This window comes from Colletotrichum spaethianum, assembly GCF_022836535.1.
Source record: "Colletotrichum spaethianum MAFF 239500 DNA, contig08, whole genome shotgun sequence".
Taxonomy (NCBI): Eukaryota; Fungi; Ascomycota; class Sordariomycetes; order Glomerellales; family Glomerellaceae; genus Colletotrichum; species Colletotrichum spaethianum.
Genome location: NW_026054778.1, coordinates 1306658 through 1330815, shown reverse-complemented (window position 1 = coordinate 1330815; position 24158 = coordinate 1306658). Strand labels below are relative to the sequence as shown.

Genomic DNA, 24158 nt, shown 5'->3' with positions numbered 1-24158 from the left:
GATGTTGAAGTTTGTCCCAGGAGGGGATTTGCGACTGCCAAGTTACAAAATGTGTCATTCTTGAGCTCGACAGCTAGGGCGGCGAAGCGAGCAGCCACGAGGACGGAGCTGCTTTGGTTGCTGGACAGGCTCCCATCGAGAGCCAGGATTCCCGCGCTATGCCATGACGCGCCAGATATGATTGGTACGCAGTTGTGCTTAAAAAAAAAAAGAGCCATCGTAGAAAGAATCACGAACAAATATCACCAGTGATCAATGCCAATTGTGTGATAGACCGGTTAATTGGACTTTGTGTTCTGTCCTAGTGCCATTAAGGAATCTTTACGCTGTAAATATGAACTCGGGTTGCGGATCCCTCAAGAAGTAGCGGCTGTATCAGGTATTGGGACGCTGGGAAACGAAAAAAAAAAGTCAATTGCTTAATTATTGTAACTGCCCGCGAGACGCTTTTGTGTTTGACGCATACAACTCTATATGACTGGCTGTGTCAGCCGGAGGGCTTGAAGGAGGTGTAGGCCCCACTCGCATCCTGCTGGCCAACTCTTGTACCTGGCATAGACCTATGGCCCGCATCCTGCTGGACTCTAGACTCCTCAGCCTCCAATTCTTCCATACTTTTAAAGCCAGAAGTATCATGATCCTTAGCAAACTGTCGCATACGAAGAAGAACCGTCCTGGATACAGTGGGACGCGTTCGCTGTAGGGCTTGCAAAAATACAGCGCGCTTCAGGAGCCTCTTACCGCTGTTTTCGCCGGTATCAACAAAGGTTTCGCACATAACGGCTGCCTGAACACACAGGTGTTGAATGTCTGAACCTGAAAAGCGGACTGTCATGAGAGCGAGCTCAGATGTGTTGATATCTGGATCAATAATCTCACCCCTCAACATGATGTCAAAGATGCCCTTTCGCATTTTCAGAGACGGGAGCCCGATGTAGAAGAAGCTGGAAACTCGGCGTAGTGCAGCGGCGTCCAAGTCGTTAGGGAAATTAGTGGAGAGTAATACGAAAGGGGTTGTTTTCGACTTTGAGAAGCCATCCATCTCTGCTAATAGCTGATTGAGCTGAACCCTTTCCCAGTGTTTTTGTGAAGCTCCTCTGGTACCGAATAGTGAGTCCGCTTCGTCCATAAATATAATGCTTGGGGCTAACATTCTCCCTAAGTTGAAGAGTCCCCGAATGGCTTTGGGTGTTTCGCCAACCCACTTGTTCTCGATATCTGCTGAAGAAGCACATATGACATTTGATCCAGATTCACGAGCTAGTACTCGAGCTAGCTGGGTCTTTCCTGTTCCAGGTGGACCATATACAAGTGCGCCGCCGATGCGACTGCGCTTTAGGATTCCGTAAGACGGTTTTGCTTCCCCTGCATCGGTATGCTGAAGTATGACCTGTTTGAGAGTCTTCTCTACTTCTGAGCTGATCACGATGTCAGACCAACCTTGCTGTATTTCTTCAGGATTAATAAGGTGAGTTAAAAACTGCTGCTCCCAGTAATACTTGTCGGTACTATCTTCTGGAGAATGGGCTTCTATCTCAAGAAGTACTTTCTGGGCCTTCGTCGAAAAGCTTGCCCATTTTCCTTTGTGACCCTTAGTATTTGGGCGTCCAGCCATTGCCCAGGCTTTCAAGGCCTTTTCTCTCCAACCAAGACCCAGCACTGCGTTCTGGATTCTGTCGTGATTGAGTTGGTCTCCGATAGACTGCATTACAGAGTCGATATGGGAACTGCTCAAGGTGATATTTCCAAGCAACTCAGCGGAGTCAGAAGCTTGTAAGAATTCCCACTTGGCATACGGAATTACTAGAGGATTGCAGGAGACATGTTTGAATTGTTGCCTCATTTCTCTTTGCAAGGCCCTGATGTTACGGGACTGCCGTTCAAGTTTAGTATCTGCTGCTACTAGAGCCATTTGTGAACTTGATCCGATTGGTGCTAGGCCTGTGCTTGGCATGGCTTCATTGTAGAGAGGAGGTGAATCTGCCGTTGTACGAGAGGTCGATCTCAAATTATAGGGTGTTTTTTCTGTTGAGATGATAAACAGTATGCCTTGTGTGGGCGTCGCATCATTGATTGCATCCCGCATATACTTTATCAATGCGGGCTGAAGATCTCTTTGATCTACGGTTAGATAGACGATAAGAGGAGATGTTTGGGACAGCAATGATGCCTTTTCGTATAATGCCGTAAGGATTGTTGAGAAGTATGATGCTGTCTGGTATCAATTAGCATTGATGTTATTCATAAAGATAAAACCGTGTACATACGTGGGAGGCAATCGATACTTTAGAACTTTTGTCCGAGTCTAAATCTTCCTCATGTAAATCGATCGCTCCATTTTCAGATGCAGGGAGTTGATCTGGAACTGGGCCGAAGCTCAAGGACTTTTTGTGTCTTTTGAAAAGTATTTTCAAATAATCACTGATCCCAAGAAAGCTGGATTTACATCCAGAACATCCACAGCCCTCTTCAGAGTCATCTTCAAGGCAGCCGTCTTCAGATAACGTTGAAGAGCTCTCTTCGGGTTTGTACCACTCATAATCAGATTCCTCTGCTTGTACATGTGCAGCTAGATCTTTGAGATCATCTTGTGTGACGGTTACAAGATTGGCACTAATGGTCTTCGCAAAATACTGGACGGCAGACCTTAGAAATCTCAGCCGAGCCTCGTACTCCGTGTGCATACAAGCATACAATTGTATGATGTCCTTAGTAAATCGGCTTCTGAAATTGTTGTCTGATCCAATTTGGGCATTGGTGGTTGGTGAAACAGTTATATCAGATCGTATAAGCCCACGAAGTGGGTCAAACAAGGCCGGGGCCATTTCATAACGCTGTGTGTCTGGCTGTAGTACAGAGGTGCGACTATCCTCTTTTGGCGCCTCATTGTCTGTGAGCGTAGTCTCCCGTAGGATCAAGGGGTCTGGGATTCTAGCCCATTCATCACATCCTGTCACACAATGCTCGAGAAACCAGGGGGGGGTTTCAATTCTGGGCATCTTCGGTCCTTTTGTTAGCATCGTGTCACAATATCAGTCCAAGCGAGAAAAGATAGTAACAGAAAGCAAAATAAACTTACAGCGTGGTCTTCGCTTTCGCCAGATGGTGGCTCTTGAGAGCGATTAGCTTCATCTGTTGTGGCCTTGGCGCTTTGATTCTCAAGTCCGGGGGGAAGACCGGATTCAAGGCACGCGGGCTTCGTGTTTCCCCTTGTGTCGATCATTCTTATCCCTGCTGAGTTGCGTGGTCTCGACAGCGGGTTTGCAGAAAGGGTTGCAGTTAACAGAGTTCGAAAGGCCTGACTTCGAAGAAAAAAATAGGCTTTTTGGCCACGATCAATGGGCTTGGGCTGTATAAAGGCTTTTGTGCTTTCAAATTCTGTGCAGCCTTCTCTCCTTATCTACATGGGGCCTCAAAGTCCCCTCGTGCACACATATTTTTCCCCCATTGGTAGCTCTGATGTGGCCCCTAGCCAGGCTGGAGCATAGCCATAAGGCAGATTCATACACCTCGCCTCATTTTACCTGAACCAAACAGGCGTTGCCGTCACTTGATGTGTTGGCAGAACTCACATCTGAGGGCCTTGAAGAACAAGCATACCTGCATATGGATGCCTACTCAGCGACGCACCTGGAAAGATTGAGGTGCTTGGCGATTATGTGCGTGCGAACCTCCAATCGGCTGACGAATCCGATACAAATAATGTCAGCAATTCGGGTCAGCGGATGCCAAGCAGCTAGCCTGTCCGTAAAGGTGGGTAAGTGGTATCTGAAGAAGGAGAAAAAGACGAAAAGAGTCTAGGGGAATACATCGTCCTGATTATGACTCACCCCCAGAGCGTGTGATCTTTTGGGTAACATTGGTACCTAAACTGAGGATATCTACCTCTAGCTCTTGGGTTTTAACACCAGCTATTGCTGCCTAGTTCATACCTCACATCGTGTGTTGAGAAACTATAGAATTCGACTTACCGTCGGGTACCCACACGAAGACACCTTTAGCCACACCGTTTACACCATAAGAAGAGATGCCGAGATGCCGATATAGATGTGGTCAAGTCATTGGATTATTCTTGTTGTCTACTTACTGCCATTCTGACCTCTGGCATAGCCTGCTGTGAGTGTCAGATGCACCTAACATTGAAGTAATCCATATGAGTGGCTGGATCTGTCTAAGTTATGCGCCCGACACTCTAGGCTTCTGTACCCACTTTGGCCAGCAGGCTGGGGCATATATTCTTTTGCTTGACATCAGCTGTGTTCTGTTCTCCCATCACTTCTTGCAGTCTTGATTAATCTCGAACGATGACAAGTGGTATCGCACTGCGCCGCTTAACTACGTAAGGCTAGCGGCTAGACCTTCTTCGGCAGTCTCGATCTGATATCGCCTTGAAACCGACAACCGGCTTGTCAGACGTCGGCTCTCACCCCAACCGACAATTCGTGCCCGAATGCGCCAGCAGTATTGCCTTACACATCTATAAACTTCAGAGACGTTTATACTGCAGGTATTTCGCGCGCGTAAAAGCAACTTAGCAGCTTGCCGTCGAAGCGGCGACGAACGAAGCCGCTTTATTTGAAGCGACGCGAGCGAAGAAGCCGATACGGACCCCTAGTATACCGACCATGCCGAAGAGACTGAGCCACGGCGATTACACTGTAGGATGGATATGCCCACTGGAGGTTGAGCAGATTGCTGCAGTAGAGATGCTAGATGAGGAGCACGAACGTCTGTCAAAATCTCCGGCTGATCACAACGTCTACCGTATTGGGAGCATCAATGGCCACAATGTCGTGATTACAGGACTGTATCAGACAGGAAACAGCCCTGCAGCCACAGTCGTCACACAGATGAGAATGACATTTCCTAACCTACAATTTGGCCTACTGGTTGGCATTGGTGGCGGGGTCCCGGTGAGGACAGACAACGAAGTGATCCGATTAGGGCATGTGATCGTTAGCAAACCGAACGGTATACACTCTGGCGTAGTGCAATATGATCACGGCAAAGCGACAAACGGTCAATTCGAACGCACAGGTGCCCTAGCACCGCCACCCGCGCTCCTCTTGAATGCCGCTCAAGACTTAGCAGTAGAGAGATCGCGAGCTGCCAAGGACCCTATCAAAGAAAACGTCAAGCGAATCAACACCAGACGCCAAATATTTCGACGGTTCAAATATCCTGGTATAGAACAAGATCATCTGTACACGCCAATGTACACCCACCTGCAACCAGGGCAGTCTTGCGAAGAATGCGGTTGTGATCCTACCCAACGTATTAAGCGACTCAAGCGGCCTCTGTGTGGGAGTAGCCAATCATCCATCGTTGTACATCGGGGCACAATAGCTTCTGGGGAGTTGGTGATTAAAGATGGCTGTTTAAGGGACCGTCTTGCGCATCAAAATGCAGTGTTATGCTTTGAGACGGAAGCTGCGGGAGCACTCGCTGATTTCCCCTGCATCGTCATTCGTGGCATTTCCGACTATTGCGACTCGCATAAAAACGATCAGTGGCACGGATATGCGGCAGCCACGGCAGCTGCGTACGCCCGACAACTCTTCTTTCATATGCCTGTCGCCGAAGTACAGGCGTAAGTCTTCTATAACCGAACTAGAGAAGTGGTAACTTGTATAACTGATACTTTTGCTCAAAAATAACAGCAGAAAAGCTTCTCCAGCCGATTCCATGTTTGCCCTTGCTCTCAATTTGTCAGAAGTAACCGGGGTTAACCATTTTGTGGCAAGAGAAAAAGAGCTTGGCCAGGTGCATGCGGTTTTGAAAGGGGCCGGTGAGCGTCGAACTGTCATCCTGCATGGGCTGGGGGGTATGGGCAAGACTCAACTCACCATAGCGTACGCTAAGCGGCACCGCAATAACTACTCAGCCATCATTTGGTTAAACGCAAAAGATGAAAATACGCTGCAGCAGAGCTTTGCTCGAGTAGCTACAAGGATCCTACGAGAGCACCCTTTGGTGGTGTACCTACAAAAGGCTACAGAAAGTCGCAACTTGGAGGAGATCGTGGCAGCAGTCAAGCGGTGGCTGGATGAACCAAAAAACGATGGCTGGCTTCTTGTCTACGACAACTATGATGACATCAACCTGACCACCAACGCCAAATGCAAAGAAACTACTTCGGCGTCCAGGGAGCAAAATGAGCTGGTTTTAGAGGAACCAGACCAGCTTGGGAACACAGGTTCTAAGCCTTACGATATTCGCATTTACTTCCCGGAGACATATCACGGCGCAATCATCGTAACCACACGTTCGTCAAGTATCAAGCTTGGAGAGTGTATTCGGCTTAGCAAGCTTGAAGACACTGTGGACAGCTTAGCAATTTTGACAACAACATCTAATCGGGTTGGTCTTAATGAGGGTAAGTCACCACGACCAACGGTAATGCAAGTTACTAAAGCATGATCAAATTTTAGATCCTGCGGCTCATGCACTTGCGCAACGACTAGATGGACTTCCTCTTGCCCTTGCGACAGCTGGAGCTTACCTGGATCAAGTATCAACGACGTGCACAGAATATCTTAGCTTGTACGATGAATCGTGGTTACGTCTACAGCAAGAAAGTCCTCAGCTATTGGACTATGACAAATCTTTATTCTCAACGTGGGAAATCTCATTTGAACATATTAGGCAACAAAACTGTGCCTCAGCGAAGCTTCTTCAACTGTGGGCGTATTTCAACAACGAAGACTTGTGGTACGAGCTACTGCGAGACGGCGGAATAACGCGACCGATGTGGCTGCAAGATGTCACACGAGACAGACTGACGTTTGATAAAGCCATGAGAGTTTTGTGCGATCATGGGCTCGTGGAAGCAAATCTGCCGACGGAGGAACATGGAGTTGAGTCACAAGGATATAGCGTCCATGGATGTGTTCACTCCTGGATGATACATGGTCTCAACAAGGAAACAGAAGATGAGTTGGCTTGGACGGCAATAAAGTGTGTCAGCTCGCGTGCGTCATCTAAACACATGCACGACTCTTGGTGGGCACAACGGCGACTTCTTCAGCACGCAGATAGATGCGTAGGCGTACTTGGAGTCACAGAATCTTCTGATGATTATGGAGAGATCTATTTTCCTTTAGGCAGTTTTTACATTTATCATGAGCGACTGTCGAGCGCAGAGGCAATGTTCAAGCGGGCGCTAGAAAACTTCGAAAAGGTACCGCAGCCAGACAACAGTGGACTGCTTAGTACGATGCACAACCTAGGTATCATATACCGGAGACAGAATCGACATGAAGACGCCGAGAAAATGTGTACGAGGGCGCTAGAAGGCTTTGAGCAGACATTGGGATTGACCCACGAGTTGACCCTGGCAGCTATTTCCCAGCTTGCCGGGATATATGCTCACAAGGGGCATGCCCAGGACGCTGAAGCGACATACAATCGAGCACTAGACCTTATGGAGAAGTCTCAACACCGAAACCTTGGGCAAACATTCAATACAGTCGCAAATCTAGGTATCTTGTATCGAGACGAGGGCCGACTTCATGAGGCTGATGTTTTACTCAGCTGGGTGCTAGAAGGCCAAGAGAACGAGTTTGGACGCAACGACCTATCAACGCTTCACACCGCCCATCAATGTGGCATTCTCTATGCGAGAGAGGGTCGACTTGAGGATGCCGAAAGGATGTACCAATGGGCCTTTGAAGGCAGAGAGAAGGAGCTAGGACCAGACCATAAGTCAACGCTTCACACGCTCGGTTGTCTCGGTGGTCTCTATATGGAACAGGGTCGACTGTGTGATGCTGAGGTGATGTTGGCGCGGACGCTCGAAGGCTTCGAGGAGGCACTGGGATCAGACTATACCTCAACGGTTAAACGTCTCGCCATTGTCTACGCGGATCAAGATCGACCAGAAGATGCTGAGGCACTATACGAACGAGCGCTAGAAACCATGGAAAAGGCGCTGGGACCAGACGATAATGGAACGCTTCTGGTAGTCAGCAATCTTGGTCAGTTCTATCGGGACCAGGGCCGGCTACAGGAAGCTGAGGCGATGTTGACACGGGCACTGGAAGGCTTCAAGGAGGCACTGGGATCAGACTATACCTCAACGGTTGAACGTCTCGCCATTGTCTACGCGGATCAAGATCGACCAGAAGATGCTGAGGCACTATACGAACGAGCGCTAGAAACCATGGAAAAGGCGCTGGGACCAGACGATAATGGAACGCTTCTGGTAGTCAGCAATCTTGGTCAGTTCTATCGGGACCAGGGCCGGCTACAGGAAGCTGAGGTGATGTTTAAGCGGGCGTTGAAGGGCTGGGAAGAGACTATGGGGAAAGATCACTACTCAACTCTTAGTACAGTTGGCAATCTCGGTAACATTTGTTGGGCCCAAGACGACTTACTGGGTGCTGAGGTAATGTTTATGACAGCATTGGAAGGCTTTAAGAGGAGGCTGGGACCTACCCATAAGCAATCGCGTATTGCTGCTGATAATCTTCGTCGACTCTATTTGGTTCAGGGCCGAATTCAGGACGCAGAGTCGATAAATTGCCACATTCCAAGAGATGAATGTCAAAATGCAGCCTGTATTGCTGGTGGCTGGAGTCGTCACCCAAATCAACCCACGTAAGACGATGGAGGCATCTGCTGGATAAGGATGGAATAATGGCAATAATCGGGGGTGAAACTAGTTACACATATAACGGTCCATACATTTCACACTGCTTGCAATTCGATAACAAGTTGTGCTTAATGGGTTATGTCGGTTGCCTGCGCTGGCTGAGTACCTCACTGTAACTGTTAACTTCGGCTGGGTAATCGACGTTTTTCTGGACATGGACATGCCTGCTATCAAGACATGCTAAGAGGTCAACTCATATCAAACCCAGCCAAATCTAGATTCCAAGGAAGAAGTCGATCTCTTAACATCCCTGTTGATTTACAGTACGTGCAAACTCTGACGAGGATACTCTTAGCAAGTTTCCATCTTGAATAGCCTCTAATGCTTGTTTCTCTTAATTCTTTGACTGCTGTGCAGCCATCACAAAGTCTTAACTCAAATGCCATATATTTCATGCACCTGTCGAGTTTAGGGTTGAGCAATTATCAGACCACATCAGAAACCAAATTGACGGTCTTGGTCGGTAATTTTAAACTGGTTCTTTCTTTAACAAGGGTAAGAGATGTCAGCAAAACCAGGTTTCGGCTCTAATCTGGGCATGACCTCCAATACATATACTGACGCTTTTCAGCAGTCGAAGAGCTATCTCTGGCAACGTCTTCTTTAGGCCGGACCCATTGCCCTGTCAGATGGGGGCTGGATGTGAACCGGCACAGCGAACTCATAGCTCGCTTTTGGAGCAGGTAGAGAGTCGATTACAACAGGGTCGCCAGTCAACGTGAAGTTGAAAGTCAAAGACTTGTCATTGTCCAGTTCCAACGTGTAGTCGCCAGGGAAGATTGTCAAATCTCCCTTGGTGTCAGACCTAGCAAGCGAGCCGAGGGTTAAGCGCAGCGAGAGCTCGGCGCTGCCACCGGCCGTGATATTGTGCAGCCGGGAGTATGAAACCAGGGACTTATTTGGCCGCGGCTCGGGACCGGCGTTCTTGCTGGAGAGGAAAAGAAGACCGGCGTAGTCAGAATTGAAATCGCCCACGTTGTCAACGGTTGCAGTGATGGTTTTAAACGGCGTGATATCGGTCACATTCCCGCTGGCGCCGGGTTTTGTAGAGGATACGATGCTGTAAATCTCATAACTGGGCTCTAATGTTGACTTCCAGGCAAACTTGAATTTTGTGTAGTGCAGGCCGTATCCGAAAGGAAAGACGGGCTTGCCAGTGTACCACTTGTAGGTCCTTCCTGGGAATGTCCCGTTTGGTTGAAGGTTGATGTTGAAGATGCTGACATCCTGAGCATAGCTGGCAGGGTACTGTGTGGATGGTAATCTGCCAGCAAAGGATTCCTTGCCGACGACAAGATCGTGCAAAGCCAGGCCTCCGGACTGGCTTGGCAATCCCGCCCAGAACAAGGCATTCACGTTCTCGTTCTCCACCAGGGCCGTGTCGTCAACCTGTCCGCCGCCAAATTGGGCAACGACAAGAGGCTTGTCCAACTTTGATAGTTGGCTGATGAGATCGAGTTGGTTTCCGGGCCAGGTGATGGCCACACGGTCATTTGCCTCAGACTCGATGGATAGGTCGATTCCACCGCAATATAAGACAACATCGGACTTCTTGGCAGCTGCCAGTGCGTCTGCGAAGCCGCTGTCGCTAGTGCTGTTGATTTCGGTACCCATAGCATAGTTGACTTCCAAGTCGTTTTGTTCCGTGAATGCCCAAAGAGGGCTTCGAAGATAAGGTGCGGTTCCAGGGTAACCTCCTTGCATCTGCGAAGTGGCGTTGGCGAATGGCCCGACAAGAGCAACGGACTTGAACTTGCCGTTGCTGAGCGGAAGAACACCGTTGTTTTTGAGGAGGGTCATTCCTGCGCGGGCAGCCTGGTAGGCAAGTTGCTGCGCATCGTTCGTAGATACGTCAGACCAGCCTATCGAGCTATGAGCACTGCCATCGAAGTACCCGACGGTAAATAGTGCCTTGTACAAGCGCGTCAGGGCCTCGCCGACACGCTCCTCGGTGACCTGCTTGTCGGCCAAGGAGCCGTTAAGACGAAGATACGACGAACCACACTCTAGATCCGTGCCAGCATTCAATGAAATGGAAGCCGCCCCCTGCTCCGTGTCGGTGAAGTTGTGTCGAAGCCACACGTCCGTCACCGCAGCACAATCGGACACGACATATTGATAATCCTTGGTGAAGCCCCATGTATCTCTGAGAACCTCCTTCAATAGATACTCACTACTGCATGCTGGGATTCCATCCATACTGTTGTAAGAGCACATGACACTGCCGACATTGCTGTCTCGAACACAGCGTCTGAAGGCGGGCAGAAAGTAATCCTGCAGGTCCTGCTGGCTAGGGTTGTAGTTGTTGGCACGCCTGGCAGTTTCGATGTCGTAGGCGGCGAAATGCTTGCACGTAGCGATGATCATCTTTTCGTTCGGGTCCTCGCCCTGTAACCCTGCGATGAAGTTCTGGACGTAGTTCGAGACGACCAGAATGTCTTCACCAGGTGTCTCCTGGCCTCTGCCCCATCGAGGGTCCCGGAAGGCATTCATGTTGGGCGTCCAGAAGTCAAAGCCTGCGTGACCGTAGTTACTGAAAGCGCGACCTTCTTTGCCGATGACTTTGCCAATTGCGAGGACGAGATCATCGTCGAAACTTGCCGCTGTGAGAATCGGCGAAGGAAAGCTCGTGGCGTGGCTGAAAGGCTTCGGGTCATCTGTGAACCAAACACCGGGGGAAGAGCCAACTCCGTGAAGGCCCTCGTTCCACCAAGCATGGGCGGGCAAGCCTAAAGCCTTGGCACCCGCGGCAGCATCAACAAGATTTTGGATCTTCTCCTCCACAGTAAGATTACCAACAAGCGAAGCGACCCGCTCAGAGATACTTTTAGAAGTAACTCAACCACCCTGCTTCCCACGCAACCCCGCATACCACGCAGCCCAACAACGCGTCACCATAAAACCTACTCCTCTTTTCTAACTATCACAACATCTTCTATTCTACCCCAAACAACGCCATTTTTTGAGGATATCTTTTTTACTATAAGATGAAGCAGTATAGTGAACATGAGCTGCAGCGGGCACTTTGGGATATTGCTGACGGGCTTAGTATCCGCGGGGCAGGTCGCAAATGGGGCATCCCAGAGGCGACTGTACGACAACGTCTCCATGGTACCCAGTCTAGAAATACTGCCTTTGGTAGACTGCAGCGGTTATCTCAGAACCAGGAAGGTCTACTTGCTGAGTGGATATCTAAGCAGGCTGCCCTAGGCTCTGCGTTTTGCCATCAGCAAGTCAAAGGGCTGGCTGAGCGCATGCTGGGCGATGGGCAGCGACCACTTGGGAGGAAGTGGATGCAGCGATTTCTTCGCAGAAACCCATCTATCAGAACCCAGCGATGCAGGGCAATTGACGCTAGGCGAATTAATGGGGCAACTGCTGACATTATCCAGGAATGGTTTCATCGCCTTGATCTGCCAGCAATCCTGCCCATCAAGCCAGCTAATAGATGGAACATGGATGAGACTGGTATCCTCGAGGGCAAAGGAAGCAATGGGCTAGTACTAGGATCGTCAGAGACCAAGTATATCCAGAAAAAACAGCCTGGATCGCGGGCATGGGTATCTCTGATCGAGTGCGTCTCTGCCAGAGGACGCGCACTTCCGCCTCTTGTTATGTATAAGGGCAAGTCAGTCCAGCAACAGTGGTTTCCTCTAGATCTTCAACCCTATGCTAGCTGGAAATTCACAGCAACAGAGAACGGCTGGACAACTGATCAGAATGCCCTAGAATGGCTAGAAAAGGTCTTTATCCCTCAGACTGTCCCAGAGGACCCTTCAGATACTAGACTACTAGTTCTAGACGCCCATCATAGCCATACAACAACAGACTTTCTGTGGCGATGCTTCCGGAACCACATACACCTCCTGTTTCTGCCGCCGCACACATCACACGTCCTCCAGCCTCTAGATCAGTCAGTATTCCGACCTCTTAAGGCAGCCTATAGGAAGTATCTAGGGTACCTAGATATACAAAGCGATTCAACTGTAACAGGCAAGAGGAACTTTATAGACTGTTATAGAAGGGCACGTCTAGACGCCTTGACTATCCAGGTTATTAAAAGCGGCTGGAAACACACTGGGTTATGGCCAGTTGATGTAGCGCAACCTCTATCTAGCCCTTTCGTGTCTAAGGCATCAGCCAGCCAGCCAGCCAGACAGCTAGACGGCCAGACAGCTGGGCAGTCAGGAAGTCAGCAGTGGGATGGAGCTGTATCTATAGTCCCATGGTCAACCCCGCGTAAGTCTGCTGATCTTCAGCGTCAGCTGCACCTATTCAACCAGCTTACGCAAGATACCCGAGAAATCTACACCCAACGCCACCTATTTAGAAAGGTCCAAAAAGGCTGGGACCAACAGGCCTATAGACTGACAGTCCTAGAGCGTCAGGCCCAGGCATTCCAGGCCCAGACGGATAGTCAGCAACAAGGCAGGAGAAAAAGGGTCCAGACGGACCCTAACACGACGTTCGCTAATATCGAGGATATCCGACGGGCGCAAATTGCTGCTGGCGAAGCAGAGAGTAGCACAAGTGAATCCAGTGGATCTGAATTATCTAGTGAAGCAGAAAGTTGCATCTGGGTAGGTGGTAGGGATGAGGAATAATGGATGTTGTTGATGGGTATGGTGATATTGATGGGGGTTTGGGGCTGCGTGGTATGCGGGGTTGCGTGGGAAGCAGGGTGGTTGAGTTATCGCAAATGGGGTGCTGGCAAAGCGGGTAGGTGTGGCAGGCAGGCGGGACAGGTGCAGAAGCGGAAGTGTCATCACGGTCATTAGGGTTCGTGATTTTGTATACAGACAAGCTTCGCACCAAAAAGTCAGCCCGGCAAGCGTAATAAGAGGATTTAACATACTAGCTGTATGATCCACACATAAGTGAAGGCTGAGTGGGACACTTCGTGCTACACTGACTATCAGCCACAGTAGTCGCGTTGTCAATGCTCGATCCGCAGACGCATTGACTGTTGATATCATCTGGGTTAGCCAAGGCTGCCTTTCAGTTTGCGGGAGCAGTTTCTGGCCGACTTACGTTCCAGAATAGATTGCGCCATAGCTAAAGCCTCGCTCTCCACAATAATTCGCGCAAACCTGAGGAGACATGGCAACGGAGTATAGCTTTCCATCGTTCAGGAAACCAGAGTTACCTGGGAAGCATCCCACATAGTCCGTGATGGCCGTATACGATGTTGAGTTACGATCAGTGCAGACGAAGGAGGCGGCCTGGGCTCTCCCTAAAAGGAAGAAAGCCGTCAAAACGGTTGGAGTTAAGTTGACCATGATGATATGAAGCTTTGGGGTTTAACCCTTAAAACGAATGTGATGAGTTGAGACGGGTTACTCCTTCGCTGTACACTGCGAGGTGAACACGGTGGAGGTGAAGCGACTTATGACTGACGGCCATCATCGTCAACTTTGGAGTTGACGAGCTGCCAAAGATCCCGATTGAGCAACCAGGGGTAAAGTTTAATTGTCACTTTGTACTAAGCCATGACCACCGGCACGATTACACCGGTGGAACCTTACACAGTGCGGTCGATGCAGCTCCCGAATGCCAAGGTTTGGTGGGTAAACTGTACGACAACCTCGTACCCAACCTTAATAGTATGCAGAGTCACATTCACGATCCCAACGGACAGGAACCGTTCCGGATACCCGCTCTAGTCAGTCTTTGTAAAGTTGGACCATGCTCGCCAAATTGAATCAAGGAACCAACCGAGGCATCAGTTAGAAGAGTAAGTTTTTTGGGAAACCTTGACAAATGAAGAAATATTAGCCAGTGAGGGGCTGAAGAGGCCATTTGTACTGCAAACTGAAGGGGCACAGGATACATCTTGCAGACCACTTCATTTGAGCCTAGCAGGGATGGTCGGGTTTGACGACGTCGGGTCAATCCTTCTGTCACAGGCTGCGGGGAACCGAAAGTTGCGAGATGGCCCAACGAATATAACTTCACAGATTGGACAGACAGACAGAGATCTTGAAAGCCTGGAAGTTTGACAGCAAAGCAAAGTGGTCTAGCTCGATACATATAGGTATCTAAGGTAATGTTACAACTGATATACACAAGGAGGAGCTTAACGGGATCGTGATAATTGGCAGATCTCCCGCTTTGAATGGCTCTGTTACAAGGCCATCTCTAACTAGTCAAAAGACTTTTCAACCCACTCGGTTTGTCAGGATAACGAACCACAGGTCGTTATGGACCTTTTCAACCATGACCTATGGCCAGTTAATAAGACTTATTTGTCGTCTTGCAGATGTACACAGGCGAGACCTTCGTGGGTGCTGGTATATTACAACAGGACTGCTTACAGCTGTACCCACCGCAGCTGCAACAGAGCAACTTGACATTCTGCTAGTTGTCAAAACATCAGACAGCATGTCGCTAATTCAAGAAGATCCTTGGCAAAGTCAACTTACAAGACGTGAAGAGTTAGCGAAGCCACCATTCTTAGCAATATGAAGAGAAGCGTGCGCGGATTGCTTAGCATTGTTGCCTTTACGTTTCTGCGTAGCAATTAACGCAACACAAAAAGGCGAAAGTATCAACCTTTGAACGTCTCCTGTATCTGGTCTGCTCTGTTTGCACCTTTACCAACAAACCTTACGTAATTGGTCTGATGGTTAATGGACACCTGATATGATCCGCCAATGCTCCAAAATCGTCCGTATTGTGAAACTTTGTGCACGCCATTTAGCCGATACGTTGGAACAAGCTTTGCCCTTCTTATTTTAGTTGGCACCGTTAAACTATCTTTAAAGTCGGCTGATCAATCTCGCCAGCCCGGATGCCCGCGGGTTCGTAAAGCAGATGGCTGTCAAAGTGGACGGACAGTATCCTGACAACTCATGTGCAATCCAGGACATTGGAAGCATATTAAAGTATTCTTTCCCACAAGCTCCCGGCACCAGGAACTACATGGATCTATAGACCTCACATACCGGGGTGGAGAACGACCCGAGTCCCCGATGAAAAGAATGCCACGTTGTCGTCCGGCTTAGTCTTGCATTCTGCCTCGGCCATTTGGTTGGGATCATACAGTAAGACCAACCTCCGAACTCGTGGCTCTACTGGGTTTCTTGATGACCAAGCTCGTTGGTGGTGGGCTATATGTGTCCTGTACCTACTTCTCAACATCCTCCCTCCACCAGAACTCTACCTTCATTTGGATTCCCTTTTGAAGCCTGGTCTCCGACGAGACATCTTTTCTCAAAGTCCTTGTTGTAGAATGCTGCTGCCGGCTTGAGCTGGCCATTGTCGTCGGGCTTTTGGAACAACCCGACTAGCGTCCATTGTGGATGTACCCATGGCTGAACGGATCTCAGCGTTCTGTGGATGTCGTGCCACCATTAGAGGGAAGAAGCAGAGGTACATGGCCCTTGAAAAGACAAAAGGGGCTCTCAGTGTTATTATTATATGACAAACCGAGCTTCGTTTAACTTCACGTGTTCGGTCGAGGAGTAACCTTACATATACTGCGATCCAGGTGCCACTAGGTGCAACTTTGCCTTATTTCATCCTGGGTACACTCCTTTTTCCCCGTTGGTGTCTAGGAGGTAGAAAGAGATGTTCAACCCCACATGATTGTTAACGCACGCTGCGGTGGTGTTTTTGACGACTAGCTGTTGCACGTCTTTGGACCGCACTATGATCACCGAGAGGGTCAAACTTGGCGCATGACCATCCAGAAACAAGGGGGGTTCCCTTCTATGAGCGGACGGTTGACAAGAACGCTTCAGATTCCCATGCCAAATTGACAAACTTCTCTATCATGTTGGTTTGCGAATAAGGCTCAAACACTCGCATGAACTCGCATTCTTTACTAATGAGGTTCCTTTTCAGGTCGATGAATTGTTGCAGTCTAGTACGTAAGGTAACCCACCGCCCTGTGTGGTGCACGACTCAATCCTTGCATGGAACCGAACAATCATGAGCTGTAGCATTGTATACCGAGTGACACTTGCATTGGACGTTCTGAACCGGGCGGCAGGTGCCAGACACGGAGCCCCGGTTAGGATCGGTCACGTTCTCATTCTTGTAGGAAACGGAGAAGGCCTTGCCGAGGGATCCGAATTTGCGATTAATGTAGAATATACCGTTCCCCTGGCGCAGGCCGTTGTTGCACCATTGGGCAGGGTCGTTTCGTTGCCAGCTGTCCCATTGACCGCAGTCGACTCCGTAGTACCTGTTTACTGCAATGAAAGAGGGAATTATTAGGACCAAAGTTTCTTGTAGCGCAAGAAAGGGCCTATAGGGATGTCCACTTACAGGCACTATCGACCAAGACCCATGGATCTACATGATCATCAAAGCAAAAGTCAAGTTGACACTGCACGCGCTGGCAGTCGCAGTAGCTAAATCCGCAATCGCGCTTCTCTAGTTCAAAAGGCAGATAGAGGGGAGAGGAGATGCTAGCCAAAATCGGCTTGGCCATAAAGAGGCCTGTAAGAATGGTCGGGATGGAGACACGCATCTTATTTGATAAAAGTGAGTGTGATTTGTGTCTGTTAATTGAATGAGTGTAACGATGAACTGAGTGTAATGTTGAAAAGAATGTGACAGGCGGTTGCCTAGCGCTAGAGTTATCTTGTTAATGTTCTAGATCATTTTGACGACGGAACAGTGCAGATATCTTATAGATTTGATGTTCTTCCCTTCAACCTAAAAAGATGCTTTGCTTTAGGTTCAGACTGGACCTCGGTCATGTCCGACACTCGGCGATGACCTCTTGTCCGCATTGCTGAAGAGTCGCCCCTGTCGATCTTTCTATAGTACCTGTTGGTCTTGACTGCTATCCAGTCAGCCATTTGGCCTGCGCCACTAGTCATACGCTGGCAACTCCCTGTCATGGTTCGTGGTACCAGGGCCTGTTCTCTGTAAAAAGTCCAGCCTTACTCGTGGAGAAGCTCCAAAAAAAGATGCGGGGTTCTCGCATCTTATTATACACGGACATCGCGACAAACGGCCTCAGCCTTATTACATTGAGGCCAGTCCTTAATGATTTATCTCGTGCTGCACAGACCAGAGGTCGAAAGCTTGTCCTGCAGAGCCCAGGCCGCAACGGCCTTGTAGTAGCTGAGGAACGACACCAAGACGGGCAATTAACTTCAGTTCGCGGGGCGGCGGGTTGCCATGCACCATCCCCGCCATGGTGGTCATGGCGTATGCTTACTCCAAGCCACTGACCAACTGAATTGCAGGGCAGCTGTGCAAAGTCCACTTGCGCGCATGGTGAAAGCGAGCGCTTCTTGACTATACAGAGCCAGACGCATGTGCCGCAGCCATCCCCAGTTTGCGAAGGAATCTGGGGAAGGGCAGCAAATGCCTGGAAGGACATGACGGGTAGGGCGGCAAGCCCGTGGGGCATTGCCTGTATTCCTAACATTGGCCTTCCTGGTCTGGTGGATCGCCTGCAGTGGGTGAGGCAGATCGTATGCAACAGCGCGCAAATGGAGGATGCGACCATGTTCAAGACTAGGGTCTGCATCGGCTTCATGAGGCAGCAAGACGAAGCCACTGGCTCAACCCCACAGACTTGTCTAGTATACGGTCGTCGGTCTTCCAATACAAGTCAAAGCCCAACTAGAGCCTACGCGTTACTTCGATACAACTTTGACCTGGGCCTTTTCCTTAAATCCACCGTAGCCGTGCTCTCTCTGCCTCAAACAATATTGATGGTGACACTAATCGGAATACAAGCTGCCATGAAACCAAGAGCTGTTGAGCATCCATACATTTACACCTGAGGGAGCGGATATAAAGGGATGTAAAGGAATATGTGCGCCTGGTTAAATGTAAGGGGTTGTTTTCAGTGTTGATGGCGTCTATCACACCTAGGATAATACGGATGCTCAACGCCAGCAGTTAAGTTAGCCTGCGGATGACACTCGATAGAACTGTGGCCGAGTGTTTAGTAGACCGTTCTGTAGAAGTCCCTCTCACTGAAAGCCGACAAGAGCCAAGGTTTCTTTAAAAAGGCCAGAAGAAGCGGTATTGCGCAGAAGACAAACGCTCATATTACGAGTGACATTTACTACTCGCACAAATAGACAATTGCTCACGAAATATGTTCGTACCCCTGATCTGGCTTTTGATATGGCATCCTCACAACCATCTACAGCTACTAAGCCACACCCTCCTTCTCAAAGCTGCAACCGCATGTACACTCAAGCCATCCATCCCGACATTTTCCACGATGGACCTCGCGCAGAAGGACAGATGATGACGGGGCACGCCCTTTGCGGTCTACTTACTTCCCCAAGGCTTTCTCCCGAATGAAAAAGGTCGACCCGAAAGCAAGCACCAGCAGCAGCGCCATCGGGACCATGGCGCCCAGCGTCGCAACCTGGTAGCTCGCGCGCACCTCGCCGGCCACGGCGGGCGGCAGCTCGCGGATGTAGTCGAGGCTCTCGCGCACCCGCTCCTCGACGCGGCGCGCCTCGTCGCCGTCGCTCAGCCGCGCGGCGAGCTGCGTCCGCAGCACCTGCTGCAGCACCGCCGAGCACACGCTGATGCCGATGCTCGACCCCAGCGATCGGAACAGGTACGAGCACGCCACGACAACAGCCGTGTCTTGCACCGCGGCGTTGGACAGCAGTGCCACCAGCGTCGTCGTGATGCCCGCGCCGCCGCCGAGCGCGAGCAGCGCCATGCTGCCCACAACGCCCACCGTGGAGCGAAGGTGGAGGAACACGACCGTCGGCGCGACGGCGGCAACCATCAGCCCGTACGCCAGCACCGTGAGGGTGTAGTACTTGCCGCGGCGCTTCATGAAGACGCCCGCGCTCACGCTCGCAGTGACGGAGGCGATCATGGCCGGCACCAACGCCGCGCCGGCCTGCGTCGCCGACGCGCCCTGCACGGCCTGGAAGAAGAGCGGGAGGAAGAAGATGGAGGCGATGTGGCCGGCGATGCCGAAGAAGTTGGCCAGGTAGCACGCGAACAGCGACCGGTCAAAGATGATGTGGCCCGGCGCGAACGGGTGCGACGCGACGCGCATCTCGACGAAGACGAAGATGGCAAAGAGGGCCGGCGTCGAGGCCAGTCCGGCGATTGTGACGGGGTTCGACCACCCGTTGTTGGAGCCCGAGTCGAGGCCGACGAGCAGCGCGACCACGGCCGCGACGAGGGTCGCAGCGCCCAGGAAGTCGATGCGGCGGAACTTCTCGCGCCAGTGCGCGTGGTCCGTCGGCGGGAGGTCGAGCACAAAATACACGGCGAGGAACGCGAGGACGCACAGCGGGACCTGGCCCGCAAAGGACCAGCGCCAGCCGACCGAGTCGGCGAGCAGGCCGCCGAGGGGCGCGCCGGTGGAGGTGCCGGCGGCGAAGATGATGTTGAGGTAGCCCTGCCAGACGCCGCGGTCGCGCAGCGGCACAATGTCGCTGAGGAGGATGGCGACGACGCTGTTCATGCCGCCGCCGCCGATGCCGGCGACGGCGCGGGCGACGCAGAGCTGGGCGAAGGACTGGGCGAGGCCGCAGCCCAGAGAGCCGAGGGCGAAGACGACGTAGGCGAACAGGAGGCACTCCTTGCGGCCAAAGATGTCGCTGAGCTTGCCGTAGAGGGGCTGGAAGCTGGTCAGGGTGATGTAGTAGCTGTCGTGCGTGTCAGCGAGGCGGCAATGGCTCAGGGATGCGGCGGTATACTCACGCGGTTGCGAGCCAGCTCGTGTTCTTCAGAGCGTGCAGCTCGCTGCCGATCTTGGCGTAGGTCGCGACGGTGAGCAGCTGGTCGACGGCGCAGAGGTAGATCTAGGTACATCCCGGTGAGTGAGACGGTTGAGCACGGGTACCTACGCCGGGTGCGGGGTGGGACCTACGCCGATGCCGACGGCCGGAAGGAGGATGTGCATCTTCTTGGCCATCTCCGGGTTACCGTCCCGGTTATTATTGGCGTCGTCGGCCACGGCCGAGGCGCCGTTTGCCGGGCCATTCTCGACGGTGCCGTTACTATTGGCAACCTCCGAGTCGGCATTGCGCAGAAGCGGCGACGTCTCCGTCGGAACGGAGGCGTCATCAGCGGAGCCGGTCATGGTTGCGGAAGAGGGGCCGAAGAGGGGAAGAAGGCTTCAAAGGAGCGTCCGAGTGTCAAGAATCAATCGCGGGGATACCGCTGCCGTCTCAATGCAGAAATCACAGCACTGAAGCACAATTGCGAACTTGGACCTTTTCAAGCCACCACTCTGTTATCTCTCTCCGACGTTCGCATCCTCGCCGACGAGGATCGATAACCCGCCTCCTGCATACAGTAAAGCCCCGTTTCTGTCGGCACCATCATCGGACACTTGCCCGCGATAAGCCGGTCCCGCCCGTTATCCGGATAACGCCATTCCTGCGGGCCGGCACGTGATCATGAATGAAGCTTGCATCTCGCTCGAGAATAGGCGACCTTGGAACCCGAGGGTAAGAAACGTTCGCCACCAGAAAGCTCTGGAGTAGTGCCATGGTTCGTGGGCTGCTCACCGAATTTTCGGGTTGGGTTGTATTGCCTCAAAACTCTCCGAAGACATGTCTCTTCGATACGAAAACCTTCATCGGCTGGCAACAGGAACGTAATGGCAAACCCAAGCGTTGGTTGACGAGCAGGGGCAAAGTGGATATCGCAACGGCCCCAGAACCAAATCAGCTCGGTAACCCGCTCCAAGTGTTCCCAAAGATCTTGACAAACTCCTCACCTCGCGCGGCCTTCGACCGAATCTCTCCGAGGCTTCCGTTGGTCCATTGACAAGTCACCTAACCAACCAATCGGTCGGCAAAATGAACAGGGTTCGCAGTGGAAGCGAATTACGCTAGCGAAGCGGATCGAGAAGAGAAAAAAAAAGTAAGTAAAGAAGAAAAAAAAAAAGGGCGCGGAATGAAAGCGGATCGCGACTCATCTTAAAAATCCAGTCAGTGTGAAACAAACCGTCACATTACCACTCCATCATCCCACATCGAGGGCCCCAAAAATCATTTGAATGTTAATTTATTCTCCGCAGCGCGGGTTCCCGTCAGAACGCTGCCTGCCAACTGGCGATGGCGCTCTGAAAGCGCTGGGAGGATGCGAACTGTCAAGGGGCCGGAGGTTGGCCAACGACAACAAGGCTATTGTCGCAAACGCGTCTTTCTTCCCCCTCCAACTTTTCCTTCTTTTCCCTACCAACATTCTACAGGTTGGCCCTCGGTCCAAAAGCAGCTTGATCCTGTTGGAATCGATGCCATGACAAGTGGCACAGCATGGCGCTGGCGTCGCCATTTCTTGTGTATGTGCGTGTGCAGTGCGACTCATCAGGATAAGCCGGTTCTTCTCGTCAACAAGCTTTGAACATTGAATGAAAGAATGTGACTTGCGCTGTATTGCAGTGCGGTCATGGCGCACTGACCCATTATGTCGTCCCAACTCTGTGCGCCTACGCGACGGGAAGCGACCTTTCGTCATCATCAAGCTTCACAGTCCAAGGGGGCTCAGTGGAGTCTGGTCAGGAGCACGGCACCTACACTAGTTATCGGTCTGATGTGCTTGCAGGGACCCCCCAGCAGCCTAATTGTGAGACTCGAATGACAGAAGTCAAAATGGCTCAAACCTGCGGTTCATGCGAGCAGAGAGGCCCTTGCTCAGCGATACGCCCCCTTGCAAGCTGGTGCCGTCCAGTTGAGCAGGCTGGCTTTGCAGCAAATGGCTGGTATTTTCGATGACCGATGCTGGTCGGGTCTGGTCTCAGTGGGTTGGTTCAATGTCGAGTTCATCAGAAGTTGCGCTCTACATTGTCTAGTACGTTGCTAACCGGATTCCCGGTCGGGGAGCCCGCGAGCAGGCGGGCTCCTAGGGTTAGCGAGCCGCGAGGCAAGGCACCGCCCCTGTATATCTGATGCCGGACCGGGATTTGCAGGTGAGATGCGACCCCATCTCTGTCCCAGCAGTCGTCGTAGGGCCTGGCGTCTGGTTGGCTTCCCTGGCGCAGATCGTTATTCGCCCGCCGTGGCTGGCTTGGGCGCTGGAAGGGCCTGAAGGACGGTGGGAAAGGGCGAGCGCAGACCAGCTGTCAATACAGATGTACAGGATGAGAATCTGACAGACAGGCAGGATGTGCAATGGAGCCAAAGTCGGGAGAAGTGATGGGTCTAATCGTGCTACGGTAGTTGTGTCGTGTCAGCGCACAGGTATTGCGATAGGACGGGATTGGCCTCTGCCACGTTGAGGAATGGCTGGGCAATAACCTCTCTTTTTCAGCTTCGACGTCAAGGTTCGCAGACTATGATTGGTGAGTGCTGGGGCTCGGCCGTCTCCAAGTCTGCAACGGTGCATTCCGTAGCTCCCGTGTTCCGCTAGGAGTTGGTTGGTCGGGCTCCCTATACTGGCAGCCACCGCAACCAGACAGTCCGCGAGCACAAACGGCGACAAGTCCAGCGTGGTTCTGATGGGTGCTATCGCCTTGCGGCCTTGTATCAGCCAGACCGTGTTCTGGTGGCACAGCGACTCGAGCGGTGTTGGCACAATTGCTGATTGTGGCCATACCGGATACGACATGAATGTCATCCTCATTACGCGGCACGGCGGGTGAGATGCGGAGGGCGCACCATCACGAGGGCTAATGCGCACACCACAAACAGCTTGGACGTCAGAGTCAATAATCGGACGGGGGCACCTCGGACTGCTAATGATGCCCGCCCGTTGTTTGATGTCCGGTATCTGCGTCGTCTGTCTGCCACGACACCCAATAGGTGCTGCCATGGCGTCATGAATATCGAGGTGCTCATATCGAACCATCAACTCGCAACAAAGAGGCATTCCCGATAATTGCGGCGTGCAGTCAATCCGTAGTGATTTAACGCGGGCCTTGGCGAGGTCGAGCGACTCGACCCTTTTGTTGAACCCCTCCACAGCGGCGGCCAGTTTCAGCCTATCGAGAATCGAGATGGGAATGTTGGGTGACGGAGTAGGGAGGGGGTCTGCCGCCTGGCGTGTGTGTGCGGGTGTCTCTGTCTCTTAGATTAATGTCTCGTAGGTGCCACAGCCGAGGAATGCAGGATTAAGATTAGAGATCGGGTTGAATCATGAGCCGCATGGGACGGCTGGTGGGCAATTGGATGACTTGTTCGAGGGCGACTTGGAGCGAGCGGGCGGGTTGTGGCGGAGCGGTTGACGCTGAGCGATCAAGCAGTGGCAGTGAGCATTGAAGCGTGCACAGCCCGCTAGGTGCATGACGGGATTGACGTTGTCAGCTGAAGGTGTCGCCTGGGCCAGTCTGTGAGTCGACGACGTGGGCGCGGATTGCATTGAGTTGTCAAAGTCGACTCCGTAGTCAGTTAGCGTAGCAACTACATAGTACTTGCGCGAGCAAGCTGTCAATCGGCGACGAGGGCAACCACCACACACGCATCAACCCACCCGCCACCCACCATGTCCGGGCAGCCGTCACCAGCCCCAGCCCCCCAAGGCACGCCAGCCTCGATGATCCCAGCACCCGCGGCAGGAAAGTTCTTGTTCCTGAATCCTGCTTGCTTTCATTGCAGGGCTGCCG

At 51.7% G+C, this 24158-nt stretch overlaps 4 protein-coding genes across 4 annotated transcripts; 1 reads left to right on the top strand and 3 right to left on the bottom strand.

Moving 5' to 3' along the window:
* Positions 1-7651: 7651 nt before the first annotated feature.
* Positions 7652-8390, top strand: ColSpa_04194 (nephrocystin-3; the record flags this gene model as incomplete). The annotated part of the gene is made up of 2 exons (XM_049270406.1): positions 7652-8260; positions 8334-8390. The coding sequence occupies 2 exons, from the start codon at positions 7652-7654 to the stop codon at positions 8388-8390; spliced, it is 666 nt and encodes a 221-aa protein (XP_049126363.1).
* An 866-nt stretch (positions 8391-9256) lies between these two features.
* Positions 9257-11146, bottom strand: ColSpa_04193 (putative exo-1,4-beta-xylosidase bxlB; the record flags this gene model as incomplete). Its single annotated transcript, XM_049270405.1, has 1 exon — positions 9257-11146. The coding sequence occupies one exon, from the start codon at positions 11144-11146 to the stop codon at positions 9257-9259; it is 1890 nt and encodes a 629-aa protein (XP_049126362.1).
* Positions 11147-16558: 5412 nt separating this feature from the next.
* Positions 16559-17129, bottom strand: ColSpa_04192 (uncharacterized protein; the record flags this gene model as incomplete). The annotated part of the gene is made up of 2 exons (XM_049270404.1): positions 16559-16848; positions 16925-17129. The coding sequence occupies 2 exons, from the start codon at positions 17127-17129 to the stop codon at positions 16559-16561; spliced, it is 495 nt and encodes a 164-aa protein (XP_049126361.1).
* Positions 17130-18905: 1776 nt separating this feature from the next.
* ColSpa_04191 (vacuolar membrane amino acid uptake transporter fnx2) lies at positions 18906-20690 on the bottom strand (the record flags this gene model as incomplete). The annotated part of the gene is made up of 3 exons (XM_049270403.1): positions 18906-20253; positions 20309-20409; positions 20478-20690. The coding sequence occupies 3 exons, from the start codon at positions 20688-20690 to the stop codon at positions 18906-18908; spliced, it is 1662 nt and encodes a 553-aa protein (XP_049126360.1).
* Positions 20691-24158: the final 3468 nt, after the last annotated feature.